Genomic DNA, 16,697 nt, shown 5'->3' on the forward strand with positions numbered 1-16,697 from the left:
TCCAGTCCCAATCACTGATGTTTCAGTACACATTGAGCATCCTTTACCTGTAATTCCAGAATCCTAAATACTCCAAAATCCAGAACTGTCTCCGTAGGTGGCTGAAACATAGCACCTTTACTTTCTTATGGTTCAGTGTACACAAACTTTGTTTCATGCACCAAATTATTAAAAATAGTGTTTATAAAATTACTTTTAGGCCATGCAAATAAAGTATATATGAAATATAAATGATTTTCATGTTTGATCTGGGACCTGTCTCCAGGAAATCTTATTTATGTACATGCATAAAAAAGCCAAAAGCTAAAACGCTTCTGGTCCTAGGCGTATCAGATAAAGGATACTCAACTCGAATCTGCTGGCAGACATGTCAACGATACACATAAATGACATGGTTTCAGTATTTTCAATGAAACTGAGGCAGCTAGAATTTCATTTTAAACTATTTTCGTTAAAGTCTGTTTGTTCTAAGATGGTTATTAATCAGATAAGCTTTTGATTCATCCAGTGCAGCTAGCGCTTATTTAAACATAGCTATTAAATGTTTAGCCTTCTTACTTGACATCTTGCTTGCAGAAGAACCACCTGTAATACAAGACACAGCATCTATATCTGTATCACTTGCAGAGGAAGCCAAGCGAAGAATTTCAGGAATGTCAGTCTCTGTCTCTGCTTCAGTATCTGTGCTCTGCATAAAAGCAAATAAAAACTATGGTACCATACTCCAATTGAGGAATAGGAACTCACATCCTAAATCAGCATTTTCAAAAGGAACTCGCTCTTTGTGAAGAGCAAACATCAACTCTTAGTATTACATTGCCAAGGAAAATACCAAATGGTAGAAACATTCAGAAATTAGGAATCATGATTGCAGGAAGGGCAATAACCCTCATATAATATGGCAAGATCAAGATTTGTAATTTTTTAAAATGTCAAGCCATGGATCATGGTTGAATCTATGGATACAGAATCTGTGGATATAGAGGGACAACTGTATGCACACCTTGCCCCTATAGAAAGTGGCATCTGATATGGATCACTGTTGAATTGTTTGAATCCACAGTGACCACAATCCATTGTTTTGACCCAAATTAGTCCCAGGGAGGGTAACAAATTCATGGTAAATCTCCTTTTATGTCATGCTCTTTGAGAGAAGACATGAAAAGAGGATAGGTAAACTGTAGTGTCACTATCTGAATAATGTCTGTGATTTAAGCACAAGACTGTGCATAGATGCTTTCTCTCCCACTGTTTGAAAATGTAAAGATCCTTCCAATAAAACTACAACTCCGATTTCCCTTATATTGATTGATCCTTGAGTATAAGCAGAGTATAAAGGCTGAAAAACTTGGCCTATACCCTAGTATATACGGTAATAAGACTTGAATTACAGGGCCCACTGTACAATGTTAATGTAACTCCTATGCTATGTATAAGGTTAGAAAATCACATGCTCTTTATAAGACTAGAAATTAGTATTTCTGCCTGTGTTTTCAGAATATGTTATTTTGATTTGGGCTCCATCTGCTGGATTTAATGCCCTAAACATGGTTTTCAAAGTGAGCTACTTATTTTATTAACAAAGAATAAACAAAGTTATAACTAACATCTATAGGAAGTTTTAAATGCCAGGCATAATTATTATCACTGATGAGCTTGGCTTTTATTAGGAACTGAGGCACGCTGTTTACATATTTTAATGTAGAAAGAGTCTGGTGGTCGTGTATGAAGAGGAACACATTTCATTATGACATATATGAACTTTCATGGGCCAAAGCTCACTTTAATCAGTCACTTCTAATGAAAAGTACTATATTCAGAAAAGCCTATGCAATAATTGCTACATTTTAACAGGTTTCAAGACTTATTATTATGATTATTACTACTATTATTTTGCTATAACAAACTCATACAGGTATCACTTTCAAAACAGAGACATGTTATACCAACTCTTTGTTTTTGTGGCTGAAAACAGACCTGTTTAGAAAAACAATATATGAACAATGTGTTGTCAAATGTGTTGTCAAAGCTGTTGCTGCCTACTCCTGATATCTATGCTCTTGGACCCTTCAGTGTAGAAAAGATGACTATTTACCTACTGTAAACTTAACACTTACTGACAAAATCTCAGGAGTACGAGCACTGACAGGCTTCTTACAAAAAGCCAGCTTGCTCTTCTGAAGGTATCGTCGCCACAGATTATACAAAACTTCATCCTGAGAAGAACAAAAAAAAAAAAAAATCAGCCAGATATTTTAATTTGGATATTTATTTCACAAACATGCGCATTTTAGAGGCTCTACTACAGTGTACATGAATTTTGGGAAGTTTCTTATTCAAGTTGCATGGATACATTTCATTCATTAATCTTAATCTTTGATTTGTTAATTATATAAGCCTGGACTATAAATATTCATTGGAGTCACATGTGGTATTTCAAAAGTTATAAGAAAAATATATTGCATACATCTACAAATGATGTATGTTTTTTTAAAAGGAATTATCTTATTTAGGACACATTTAGTGAGAACTAGACTGCACAAATGAAAATGGTTACATCTTGATGTCCTATGTCCTCATTTCCTAGCAGGCTTATAATTTCCTCTAAGGTCTTACCTTATTATTTCTTTAGCAGGTTTACAACCACTTTAGGTCTTATATAGGTCAAGAGAAAGCAAAAGGCACCATTATTGATGTATTTAATGCTGCTGAAAGATCCAGGAACATTAAAACAGACACCCTCTTATTACTCCAGTTCATAACACAAGCCTCAGCTGGTGCTTCTGCCATTTTAAAACTAAGCCCCCTTCCATACAGACGAATAAAATCCCACATTATCTGCTTGGAACTGGAAAATATAGCAGTGTGGATTCAGATAACCCAGTTCCAAGCAGATATTGTGGGATTTTCTGCAGTGATATTCTGGGTTATATGGCTGTGTGGAAGGGCCCCAAGACTGAATCCAGATTTAAAGAGATCAAGACCATCAGCTTCCTCTCACAAAGCTGGGTTTATGTATGAGGGGAAGTCTCTCTTTCTGTTTAGATTAACTGCACCAGAATCCTGAAAAGTGGATATCCTTATCTATGGGGATAAATCAAACACCACTGTCAACCAGCCCTTCACATTTGCTGAGGTTACGAGGCACAGGACACCCATGAAAGCAAAAATTCATGAATAACACCCCTTTCTTTTTTTGTATGAGAGAATGCAACTCTAGGAATATCTAGAGCCCCTTCCACACAGCTGAATAAAATCCCACACTATCTGCTTTGAACAGGAATATATGGCTGTGTGGACTCAGATAACCCAGTTCAAAGCAGATATTGTGGGATTTTCTGCCTTGATATTCTGGGTTATAGGGCTGTGTGGAAGGGCCCTAGGTCATCCATAGTCAATCTATTATGACTAGCGTCTGGCAGAGTCACACTAGAGGACCAACAGATTCCTGGAAACAATATTTTAATCAAATCTGCAAATGATCAAATCTGCAGAATCAAAACGATAAATGTGGAGGGGAGGGCCAACTGTAGTTTTGAAGATGGCTGGGTAAGTTCAAGAAGCCACAATTAAAATTAACCACTGTTTGTCTGGTTTTTATTCTACATTCCTCCTTGCACCCAGAGCATTACGCATATAAGTGCGTAAACTATAGGATTACAGTTGTTTGCCCTCATAATTCTGAACTAAGAAATTGTACTGATGTACCTTTATGTGTGAAGAAACTCCTAAGGACTGCAGAGCTTCACCTTGCTTCTGGAGTATATACTGAAAGCCTTCACAGATGTACCATTCCCAGCCTTTATCTAAAAAATAAATCCATAGAAAGTGTCATGCTATCGTTCATAGCTTAGATTTGCCCCAGCTTAAATCAGAAACATTAAATTTTCATTCTTAGGAATGAATGTAACAAAGTGTGGCTTGTCACTTCCAACTTATGGCATCCCTAAAGCAAACCTGATGGGATTTTTTGAGGCTAAAAGGAAATGATTTGTCCAGGGTCATCAGATGTTTTTTCATGACTAATTCAAACTTTAGTCTCCAGTGTCAATGCTGAAACCACTATACCAGGCATCCTCAAATTGCGGCCCTCCAGCTGTTTGGGCCTCCAACTCCCAGAAGCCCTAATGAGCTTGTTCAATTGTCAGGAATTCTGGGAGTTGAAGGCCCAAACAGCTGGAGAGTTGCAGTTTGAGGATGCCTGCACTATACCATACTGGCTTTCAGTGCTATAGAAAGGGGAATGAATTTTCCAATATTGTTAATCTGCTATGGAGGTGAGATAAGTCACACTTTGCACACTTCAGTTTTCTTTGCTTCAGCATTATATAAACCATAGGAGACTATCATCCTTTGGGCTGCTCCTGAAGGAAATTCACACTAGGTTTTAGGGACTCCATTTAGTCAGCAACAGAGAACGGAATCACTGAGTACCTCCCTGATTTCTTGTCCAGCACTGCCGTTCTTAAAGCAATTCCCCTCAGCTATAGAAAGTCAGTCAGATCTCTAAAGAAAGAACTGGACATCCAATAATAATGATTGGAAAACGCCATAAAGAGAGAATTCCTTTAAAAGTATTTTCATTCAATTGTTAGCAACCCAGAGTCCTATACAGGGAGAGAAAAAATGTTACCCTTTTTCTGCATCCCTCCTTTTTTGAAGGCTAGAAACTCTTTTAAAACTGAAAAGTTGAATCTCAAAAATGTAACATCCCTGTAACCTCCAGAATGCATAGCTGGACTGTGTAAAATGACTAGTGTTAATGAGCAAAGCACATTGGAAAAGGTTAGGCTGATTGCTTGAGACATATATGAAGTGAAAAGCATGTTTCATTTTTAGAACAAATTGAGAAGAATACTTACCAAATTTCCTCCTCTTTTTTAGTCCTCTACAAAGCGACTGTGCTCTAGCGTTTGAAGCAACGTCACCAGTTATAACTTCTCGAGTTCTCTAAAAGACAATTTTGAAAACAAACATGGTTAAGAAATGCTCTTTGGTTTATATTTAGACTGGCAGGTTTGGAGACGTGTTTGTGGTCCAGTTTCCACTCATGGGTATCCACAACTCCAAAAGTCACCTATATTAGAAAGTAAACAAATCCTCAAATTTCTTTAAAATGAGGCATGCGAGAATGATATTGTGAGATCATGTAATATAGGGTGGAACAGAAATAGTTTTACATTATAATCACTTTCATTTTAATTTTCATAGAATCACAGAGTTGGAAGAGACCACATGGCCAACTAGAAAAAAGAATAATTGAAGTACCTCTGACAGAAGGCCACCCAGCCTCTTTTTAAAAGCCTCCAAGGAAGAAGCTTCCACCAGGTAGAGAGAGTTCCACTGCTAAACAGCTCTTACAGTCTGGAAGTTCTTCATCTTCAACAATTCAGGAGTGGAATTGTTAAAGAAAAACATGAAGCTGGAAGGGGTCCTATTAGCTAACAGTTCCAACCTCCTGCTCAATGCAGAATGTCCAGATAAAGCATCTAAGCAGGTGAGTCTATGTCACCCTTCTCCTAATCACGCTGTTCATACTATGCTTGTTCAACCTCTTCTTATATGTTTTTTCTATACCTCTTACTATTCCCATTACTCTTCTCTGAACTCACTCCATTTTGTCTATATCTTTCTTAAATAGAGATGCCCAGAAATGAATACAATCACTGGCCAGTGCAGAAAAATATATAACACTATCACTTCCTTCAACTTGGCAATAACGCTTCTATCAATGTAGGCCAAAACAGCATTTGTCTTCTTTGTTGCAGTATCACACTGCTGACTCATGTACAATTTATGATCAAGAGTAATCCCAAGATCCTTTTTATTCACAGAACAGTTGAACCAAGTATCTGCCATCTTTTATCTGTGCTTTTAATTTTGTGGCCTAAATGTAGACTTTTACATTTGTCTCTGTTACACTTCATTTTATTAAGTTTAGTCCAGTTTTCCAGGTTATTTTGAATGCTGTTCCTGTCCTCCAATGTACTGACTACCCCATCCAGTTTTGCATCATTTGCAAATTGTGGCATTCCACTTGAGGCTGCCTTCCAATCTGAAGCAGAGCCATTGACAACAACTCCTTGAGCAATTATGGATCCATCTGATGGCATTTCCATCTATTCCATATTTAGACAATTTGCTAATCAAAATATTGTGGGGACTTTATCAAATAGTTTGCTGAAAGCCAGAATAATGGCACTCACAGCATTCCCACCACCTACTAAATTAATGACCCAATTAAAAAAAAAGATCTAGGGTAAGTTTGGAAAGATTTGTTCTTGACAAACCCATGTTGGCCGCTACTAATCACTGCATTGTCATCCAGATACTTGCAGACATTTTCCTTTAAGCATGGAAATATGACATGATTAAAATTAATTATGAATATAATGGAGTCAGCAGCAGAGGCTGCAAAAATCGGTCCCAAGTAAGCAACTGGAAGGAAAACAGCTTTTTATGCACAAATCTGACTTGGATGCAGACCCTGGCTGAGAATCCTACACAGTACAACAATACTCTTCTAGACTCTTGGGTGTATTTTTTGGCTGTAATATGCATCTGTATTCTGAGTCACTAATTAGTCAGAGGAAGATCATTAATAAAGATCCCAGACAATGCTGATGATTTAATTTTAAACTAAAGATTCACAGTTTAGGAGTGTGGAAGGGGATAACAGCATAGATCATTACTTACTTCTGTGACCGTGTGGCAAGATCTGCAGTAAAATTTGCCTTCTTCTGTAACACCCCAGTCGACAGAAATACATTTTGCACAAGGTTCATCAAAATCTCTCTGAAAACAATAAAATCAATTTTAATGTAAATACCTACTTTTCATACTAATCAAACACACTATAAACTGACATGGAAGTAAGATTTGAGAGAAATATCTCCTTTAAATGTAATAATCACACAAAAATCACTGTGTTCACTTAGAAATGAAGTGGATTGTGGTCAATAGGGCCTCCAAGTAAGTGTGCCTAGAATTGCACCCAAGTATTATGCACCTTTACCAACAAGCACATTCTATTGAGCATAGTGGGGCTTAGGCTTATATAAACAAAATGCATTGGATTGTGGTATGAAGCACCTAATTTAATTAGCTTTAGATTTCTCCATCTAAAGATGTTGTTTATAAACACTGTAAGATAGTTGGACTTTAACTAGAAATGTTGGATGCATACAGACTTGTATGATGAGCTGGACACCCCAAAGGACAGCCAAGTTCTTCCTATACAATTATAATTTACTGTTTTAAAAAATATCAATAGGGTATTGTCCAATTTCATACGTAGGTGTGGCAATTTTCTTAGTTTCCTTTTTTGCAGACATCAACAGTCCTGAATCCAATACATTTTAAATGGTGAATTTTAACTTTACATTCTACTTATATTTTAATATAGCTATTTGCATTGTATTTTAATTTATGTATTTTTCAATGGTGTGTTTTAATGTATTGATTTTATGACATGTATTTTATAGTGTTGTGTTTTGACTGTGTTGTTCCTCATCTCAAGCTGTGAGAAAAGACAAGTAACACATAAAATATCATTTTATTATTAATTATGTAATAATTGCTTGTATAGGCATGGAGCATGCACTTTCCCCCTCAACTTGGCTGCATCTTTTCTCAAAATACACATATCCTCAAATGCTCACTTTTTAGCATCCCATTTAAGGTGCATCTACACTGTAAAACTAATGCAGATTCACACTTTTTGTTGACATGGATCAATGCTATGGAATCCTGAGAGTTGTAGTTTTACAAGGCCTTTAGCCAAAGGGCTCCTCCATACAGCCCTATAACCCAGAGTATCAATGCAGAAAATTCCACATTATCTGAGTGTGTACTCAGGTAACCCAGTTCAAAGCAGATATTGTGGGATTTTCTGCCTTGATATTCTGGGATATAGGGCTGTGTGGAAGGGCCCAAAGAGTGCTGGTACCTCTCCAAACTGCAACTCTTGGCATTATGTAGCATTGAGACCCCTTCCAAAGTTGAATAAAAGCCCACGTTATCTGCTTCAGATAAATAAGCTCCAGCCCAGCTTACTTATCCGAACGTATCTCTCTCTATGTTTCACCTCATAATTTAAGATCTACTGCGGGGGCCCTGCTCTCGGTCTCACCAGTGTCACAAACGCGCTTGGTGGGGACGAGGGACAGGGCCTTCTTGGTAGTGGCCCCCTGCTTGTGGAATTCGCTCCTCAGTGAGATCAGATCGGCGTCCTCCCTCCTTACTTTTAGGAAAAAACTAAAGTCGTGGTTTTGGAGCCAGGCCTTTGGCTAGTGGGCACAGCAGCACTTTAGATACTGAACCCGGACCATAGGATTGTTATGACAATTGGAAACGGCTATGTGACTTGATTTGGCAACTTTGTTAGTATATAAGTATGTGATTTTAATTAATGTTACTGTTTTAATTTGCTATGTATTTGATTTTACATTGTTGTATTGATATTATGGCACTGAATTGTTGCCCATGTTAGCCGTCCTGAGTCCCCCCTCAGGGGTGAGAAGGGAGGGGTAGAAATTGTGTAAATAAAATAAATAAATAATGGAACATGTAGCAGTGTGGACTCAGATAACTCAGTTCAAAGCAGACATTGTGGGATTTTCTGCCTTGATATTTTGGGTTATAGGGCTGTGTAGAAGGGCCTGCTGTCTGCTCCACGTGGGTTTTTGCTCTCCTTCCCTGGGCCCTTCCACACATCCCAATAATCCAGAATATCAAGGCAGAACATCCCACAATACCTGCTTTGAACTGGGATATCTGAGTCCACACTGCCATATATTCCAGTTCAAAGCGGCTAATGTGGGGTTTTATTCAGCTGTATGGAAGGGCCCCCAGTATTTCCAGGGAGCGCTCCTTCTCCCCGAAATGCCCCCTTCCCTCAGCCTAGCCTCACCGCCTCCTCTTCCTCCATCGGAAAGTCCCTTCCAGACCACCGTCGATGGTCCCCGCGGTGCGAGAGAAGCCCACCGGATGAGCGGTCCGCTCTCAAAAACAGTCGGCCGGGAAACAACACTCCGAGTGCTTTGGTTCCGAGGCTCGAACCGCAGCGGCTTCTCTCTGTCGCTCGTCGCCCCCTGCAGGGAAAGAGGCGCGCCCTTCAAGCACACCCCATGGGATGCGTGTGAGAAAAGTGCATGTGGGATAAATCAGTCAAAAAGGCAGCAGTTGACACTCGCCTCTCTTTACCAAGTCATAAGCGATTTTGATAAGGAAGCCCAGATGGCAGAACATGTGGCCTAGTAAGTGTAAATGTGGTTCTTTTCGGCAACTGATCTTCCATTCGCCTTCCAGAATGGGAGGACATATCAACACAAAGGCTCCTTCCACACAGCTGAGTACAGGCCCGTAGCCAGGATTTCATTTCGGGGTGGGGGGGCCTAATTTTTTTTCAGGGGGGGCTGAGTTTCGGGGGGGGGGGCTGAGTCTGAGTGAAAGAGGGTCTACCCTAGCAAACCTTTTGTATCATTACCCCAATACCCCCATGCATATGGGATATATTGAGCATGGTGATCAGATCATGATATGAATTAACAGTTTAAATAATGCACCAGGAAGGCCTTTTCGCGAACCACCATGAGAATTTCGGGGGGGGGGGGGGCTGAAGCCCCTCAAGGCCCCCCCCCCCCCCCCCCCCCCCCCGGCTACATGCCTGGCTGAGTAAAATCCCACATTATCTGCTTTGAACTAGGTTATACCTAGGAAGGAAAAAGGAAGAGGGGCCGACCAAGGGCAAGATGGATGGATGGTATGCTTGAAGTGACTGGATTGACCTTGAAGGAGCTGGGGGTGGTGACAGCCGACAGGGAGCTCTGGTGTGGACTGGTCCATGAAGTCACGAAGAGTCAGAAATGACTGAACAAATGAACAACAGCAACAATATGGCAGCGTGGACTCAGATAACCCAGTTCAAAGCAGATATTGTGGATTAGCTGCTTTGATATTCTGGGTTCTATAACTGTGTGGAAGGGCCCTATATCCCAGGATCTGATCCCAGGTTTTCTGTTTATCCCAGATTATCTAACAGTGGGGACTCGTATAATCCAATTTAAAGCAGAACACCTGGGATATAGGACCTGTTTGGAAGGACCCTGGGTTATCTAAGGGCCCTTCCACACATATTCCAGAATATCAAGGCAGAAAATCCCACAATATCTGCTTTGTACTGGGTTATCTGAGAGCCCTTCCATGCAGCCCTATATCCCAGAATATCAAGGCAGCAAATTCCACATTATCTGAGTGTGGACTCAGATAATCCAGTTCAAAGTGGATATTGTGGGATTTCCTGCCTTGATAGTCTGGGATATAGGGCTGTGTGGAAGGGCCCTGAGTCCACACTCAGATAATGTGGGATTTCCTGCCTTGATAGTCTGGGATACAGGGCTGTGTGGAAGGGCCCTGAGTCCACACTGACATATACTCCAGTTCAAAGGAGATATTGTGGGATTTTCTGCCTTGATATTCTGGGTTATATGGCTGTGTGGAAGAGCCCTAAGACTCCCTATAAGGCCCCTTCCACACTGTCCTATATCCCAGGATCTGATCCCAGATTACCTTCTTATCCTTGATTATTTGGAAGTGGAGACTCATATAATTGAGATTAAAGAAGATAAGTTTTGAACCCAGTTAAGTCCCTTCCACAAAGCCTTATATTCCAGAATATCAAGGCAGGAAATCCCACATTATCTGAGTGTGGACTCAGATAACCCAGTTCAAAGCAGATAATGTGGGATTTTCTGCCTTGATAACCTGTGTGGAAGGGCTCTAAGTCAATGGCAGTTGGATTGGATGGAGGCAGGAAGGGGGAGAAAAGTCTACTCTATGTCCACACAAATTCTCATGGTGGTCTGCGAAAAGGCCTTACTGGTACATTATTTAAACTGTTATGTTTATTCATATCATGATCTGATCACCATGCTCAATATATCCCATATGCACGGGGGTATTGGGGTAACAATACAAAAGGTTTGCTAGGGTAGACCCTCTTTCACTCAGACTCAGCCCCCCCCCCTCCCCCCCCAAATCAAAAACTGGCTACGGGCCAGTTTCAAACCTTTTGATCAGGTGCCCTGAAAACAATAGTATTTTCTGGCTTTTGACTCAGGGCCCTTCTACACAACCCTATATTCCAGAATATCAAGGCAGAAAATCCCACAATATCTTATTTGAACTGGGTTATCTGAGTCCACACTGCCATATATCCCAGTTCAACACAGAAAATGTGGGATTTTATTCGGGTGTGGAAGGGGCCTTAGTTGCCTTCTCTCAACATGCCTCAGTTAACATTCAGTCCTTGACTGAGCAGGAAGAGAGACAATCAGCCCAAGGCTCTCCATCAATATGTCTTCTACACAGGCCTTCCTTGTTCTGCTCACATGTTCACCAGTTTGCCGGAAGGGGCATTAGTCATTCATTTCTAACTCAAAAGTAAATTTTGTTTCCGTTTGGAATGCGAAATACAGCATGAGCAGCCCTTGTCAGGAATTTCGAAATTCAAAATCCAAAATTCTCCAAAATCCAAAAGTGTACACATGAAATGGTGAAATCTTTGCTTCTTGACAATTTGAACTACACAAACTTGGCTTCATGCACAAAATTGTTTTAAAATTGTGTATTAAATTACTTTCATATATACTTATGAATGTAAAGTGTATATGAAACATAAATGAAATTTGTGCTTCGATTTGGATCTCATAAGCACATATATGCAAACACAGGTATTTCAAAATCCCCCCAAAATAATAATCTGAAATCTAAAACACCTTTAGTCCTACTGTTTCAGATAAGAAGACTCAACCTGTATATACATGTATTCTTTTTAAAAAGCACACACTCTGAAACCATTGTTATTGTATTTTATTTCATGGCTGTTCATTGTTCAATTAACCCCTATGTTCATCACTCGGTACCGATTCCCTCTTTCCCACTCACTCTTCCTTGCTCAAACACCAATTGGAGGAAAGCCAACCCTGCCTTTAAATAATGACATACACATATAACCAGTTATTCAACATATACAATTATATGCTAACCTTTGTCTATAATTATATGTTACCTAAGTATAAGGAGACATTGATAGGAATATGATAATGTTGGAGTAAGGAGACAGTCTGTCTTCTTGCTTCAGTTCACTTTTCTAATTAAGATTGTTATATGCAGTACACGCAGCTTGATACACAACTCAGATAAATACACGCCCGGTGGATTCTTCCAGGCTTCCTTTCTAATGAACAAGATTCCACTGCTAATATTACTGTTCTGGTTCCCATTTTCCCAAAGCCGAATAGACCATTGACACACACACTGTTTAGGTTTTGGTGTTAGACATGCTTAATTATAAGGAAGCCATTCTCTTTGGTGACATGTTAAATGTCAAGGCATTTGCTTTCAGGAAACAAGCAACCTGTGTCAAATAACACCTCAAAGTGTCTCTGCTAAGAGTTATCTGAGGAGCCCACAATTATCTCTTGCTCACCAAGAAGGTGTAGGACCTCGTCAGATGCAAGTCGTGTTTACCACCACCCCCCACCCCCCATTTCTATACACTTTAAAAACAGAGCTCATCATACGACACAAAATGACTTCTTCCTGTTGTCCATGGTAATCCATCTGTGAAGTGTTTTAAAAGTGTATACAAATGGGGAGAATTGGAGTCAGGGAGAAATATCTTCTGAGCTCCTGATTCATGCGTAAATAGCAGAAGGTGCTTATTTACATGTGGGATGGGATCTGTCAGATTCTTCCAAGTTACCTCATTTTAGTGACACCGAGGAATAGGTGTTTCTATGGGTGGTCTCCAAATGGGCATCAATGCTCCATTACTCGCCTAAAGTTTTGTTGAATAATCCTTTCATGGTAATTTCTTTTAATTAATGTAATCACCAGGAATTGCGCGATTTCGAAATATCACCACTTAACCATTCCTGTATTTTCTCCTTCCTTGAAACCTTGGCTCTCCAAATTGCTCCATAGCTATCTTCTTAACTTTTTTCCCTTTTTTATAACAAATTATAGGAAGTAGTAATGTGAGTCTTTTAGAAAGCCCTAGACAATTTATAATAACTTACTTTTGCCTTGAATTTGAGTATACCATAAGTAATGCTCATATCACATTAGTGATAAAAGTTATAATTTTAAGATTGATAATGTAATTCATTTTTTCATAACAATGTAATAACAAAATAATAATAATAATAATTACTACTACTACTACATAAATAGACATTATTACTCCTTTACGGTATTTAAAGTTCCATGAGGTTTTAGACTTCTGCAATTTTGAAATTTCCTCTATAAAAACAGGAAAAGCAAGAATGGGGAATGGACAGGGACTACACTTGCTCATGTGATATCTCAGAATGCAGATAATAGAAATGGTAAAAAGATAGAATGTATAATGGAGTTGGAAATGTTATCCGATTTCATTTCAAATGCAACAGGACAATACACTATGACAATACACCACGCATACACTCTTTCTGCAAACCATGGGATGAGGTCCTTACTAATAATTTGTTCTCATGAGAAACACTTGGCATATTTTGGAAAGAGGAAGAGATTGGGAGGAAAATCAGAAAATGTTGTCTATTTTTCAAAAACTGCAAGAGACTTACACAGCTGATTTTCCATTCTGCTGTACATAATCCATGGACTCATCTACTCTGGTTAGTCATTGTGGAACCAGTCCAAAGCCAGCCCATGGGCTCAGAAGCATCCACGCAAAATATCCCTGACCTGCGGTAGTGGCAGAGTGGAGTCTACATGGTCCAGCTGGGTCAAACCAATTTTCCCTGGCTGCACTGTCACCTGACCTTCCCTGTTGCCATCACTGCTGCCAAATGGCCACAGAGAACTCCTAGCCATTTGTGGGCACACTGTGCTGAAATCAGCAGAGGTGCCCACATCACCAGGAATCAGGAAAAGGATGCTTGTGACCACAATGGGCTCTCCTGGAGCTTTGTGGTTGTCTGCAGCAGTGGTGGCCTCAAAGGCCAGATTCTCATCATTTTCCCTGCACTGATGAGCACAAGGAAATGTGGATGGTGGCAACAGCACATATGGGCAGTGGGCTAATCTGCATCAAACTCGGTTGTGCAGGGCTGCTCCAGAGGTTTTCCGAAACTCCAGAATATTTCCCAGCCTTTCTTAGTGCTCAGTTAAATCAGCTTAACCTGATTTACATCATGATTAAAACTGAAACTCCCTGGACATCCAGTGCAGAGATTTGTTTCATATTCAGCATTTATCTCATATTCAAGCTCTGCAGTTTTTGTTACCTTTCTTATCCATCACCAGAATTTGGAAAAGTAACTTGACCACTTGTATTTAAGCTGTGCTGCTACCTTAAGGCTTTGAGAAGTTAGATTACTGTCAATACTGTTGATCATCACCATGCAGAGAGCCAGTATGTGATGTGACAGAGAGAAAACTGAGCAGATAAATACATACTTTATCAAACTTTAAGAAACACTAATCTAAAAAAATATTAATTCCTGTTCCTCTTCAATTATTTAACACATGATCCTTCATGTGTTGTTATGCTGCAATTTCCCCATCATTCCTAACCTTTATCAAGGTTGGCTAAGATTGATGGAAGTTGCGGCTATACTTTTTCATGTCTATTCCATGGGTGTTACTATTTCGTTAAATATAAGTGATTGCTAGCTATTTCATTATATTGCTTGTGTCACATCAAGCTGATTAATGGTAAGACTTGCCTTAAGACCAAGCACAGAATTGTTTATTTCATATCAAAAGCTTTGCATAAATAAATAAGTATAAAACTGATAAAATAAAGGGAGCACAAGCAGCTAAATAATTTTAGACCAAAAATGAGCAAAAGTGAACGCATAGTCTGTAGCTTTATATAGTTCTTCCTGTGTGCATGAGACAGGGCACTGTCGGCAAGCATTCAGATGCTGAGTTGTTTGCTCTGCTCCACAATCACACAAGGTGGAGGATTCTTCTAGGTATTACTATTTTGCCAGGTTGTCTTTTGATCTGCCAATTCCGCTTCTGAGTTTGTTCAGGGACTTCCAAATTGCCCATTTTTGGTTTGCCCCTGGAGGAAGAATCTCATAGGGGGCCATCCAATTGGAATTGCCTGGTTTAGTTGCCCAGAAGGAGACACTTGTTGTTGGGGAAACATTAAGAGGAGTAGTTGTTCTTATAAAACCTTTCCTTGATTTAAGTCTACTGGAAGGAGGCTGATAGCCATACAGTGGGTGGCTTTCACAGCATTCAACCTTATTTCTCTCGCAATTGGCAGCAACTTCCTGTCGCACATCCGGGGTGGGGGGGGTGGGGAAGCCAGCTAGCTAGCTAGCTAGCTTATAACTTACAGATGTAAGTTTAAGACATCCTGTGATTATTCTACATGTTTCATTTAGTGCTATATTCACATGCTTCATGTGGACAGACTTGTGCCAAACAGGGCAGGCATACTCAGCAGTTGAGTAAGACCACAGCTGATGTTCTTATTAATTTTGAGTCTGCATCCCATGCACTATTAGTAAGTTTCCACATGTTATTGCATGCAGCTGCTTGGTGTTCATGTAGTGTTTCCTAGATGTTAATGTTCAATCGAAGGTGACACCAAGATATTTAGGAAGCTCTTGGCCTTCCCAAGTAACCTTCAGTTTCCTGTCGGCTTCAGGATTACATAGGTGGAAAGCACACACTTGTATCTTGGCAGGGTTAGGCCTCAGGTAGTTATCTTTGTAGTAGCTGGTGAGGTCTTTCAAGGCATTAGTAAGATGGTTTTCAACTGTTTCAAAGTCTTTTGCTTGTGTTGTATGGACAAGGTCAGCAATGTATACAAAGCTCTTTGTGAGTGATGGCTGTGGCTGATCATTAGTAAAAGCATTCAACAAGATCGGTGCAAGAACGCTGCCTTCAGGTAGACCATTCTTTTGCCTCCTCCATCTACATTTCCTGCTCTGAAACTCCAGATAGAATGATACCCAAGGAAGACACCTGATGTGTTAAATCCTCTTCATGAAGAAGGGATGGTTTGCCACCTTGTGGAACTGGAATTTATTACAGCAGGATACAGCAAGATACTTGTATCAGGAATTTTATAGCATGTGTATGTGTTGCTATTTGGTCAGTGTAGACTCACATAATGCAGTTTAACTAATTATATGAGTCTACACTGACTATGTAATGCAGTTTCAAACAGCATTGTATGGCAGTGCAGATGGAGCTATAGTTATATAGCTTATAGCAAATTCTAGCTGCTGTGTTCAGTTACAATAAAGGATTTATTTCATTCACGTTCCTCTACTCTTTGTCATTTTTTTGAGACTACGTCACCTTTTTAGCAGTTGTTTGTAAACTTCAGTCAGCACAAAAGCCCTGGCATTCAAACACATTCATGGACCATAGATCTATAGCAATGATGATTTGGAGAATAGTTATACCTGCCAATTTTCACCTGATGGGATTAATGTTCAGTGTGGGGAAGGGGACTTAAAAGAAAGGATGTGGCCTCTACAGCAGAACTTTGTAAAAAGAACACACAATACAAGATTTCTTTGAATGCCTAGGGAAACTGAGTTGGGAAAAGGGGCTTAGGTATCACTTTCTGCTTTCTTTTGCATTTTAATGGGAATAGCCCAAAGGCTCAAAGCAAAAAGGTGAACCAAAAATAGCAACAAGAATAACAACAATAAAACACTTCC

The 16,697-nt window shown here is 39.6% G+C and overlaps 1 protein-coding gene across 1 annotated transcript in view; it reads right to left on the reverse strand.

Moving 5' to 3' along the window:
• TAF1B (TATA-box binding protein associated factor, RNA polymerase I subunit B) overlaps positions 1-9,065 on the reverse strand; it is a 50,566-nt gene extending 41,501 nt beyond the window's left edge. The window contains exons 1-6 of the mRNA XM_060787617.2: positions 8,912-9,065; positions 6,697-6,795; positions 4,863-4,950; positions 3,709-3,806; positions 2,118-2,216; positions 559-688 (exon numbers count right to left, since the gene is read on the reverse strand). Of these exons, the coding sequence (XP_060643600.2) occupies positions 559-688; positions 2,118-2,216; positions 3,709-3,806; positions 4,863-4,950; positions 6,697-6,795; positions 8,912-8,929 (532 nt within the window). The 5' untranslated portion in view covers positions 8,930-9,065. The remainder of the gene's footprint in view (positions 1-558; positions 689-2,117; positions 2,217-3,708; positions 3,807-4,862; positions 4,951-6,696; positions 6,796-8,911) is intronic.
• Positions 9,066-16,697: the final 7,632 nt, after the last annotated feature.

Source organism: Anolis sagrei, chromosome 1, assembly GCF_037176765.1.
Source record: "Anolis sagrei isolate rAnoSag1 chromosome 1, rAnoSag1.mat, whole genome shotgun sequence".
NCBI lineage: Eukaryota > Metazoa > Chordata > Lepidosauria > Squamata > Dactyloidae > Anolis > Anolis sagrei.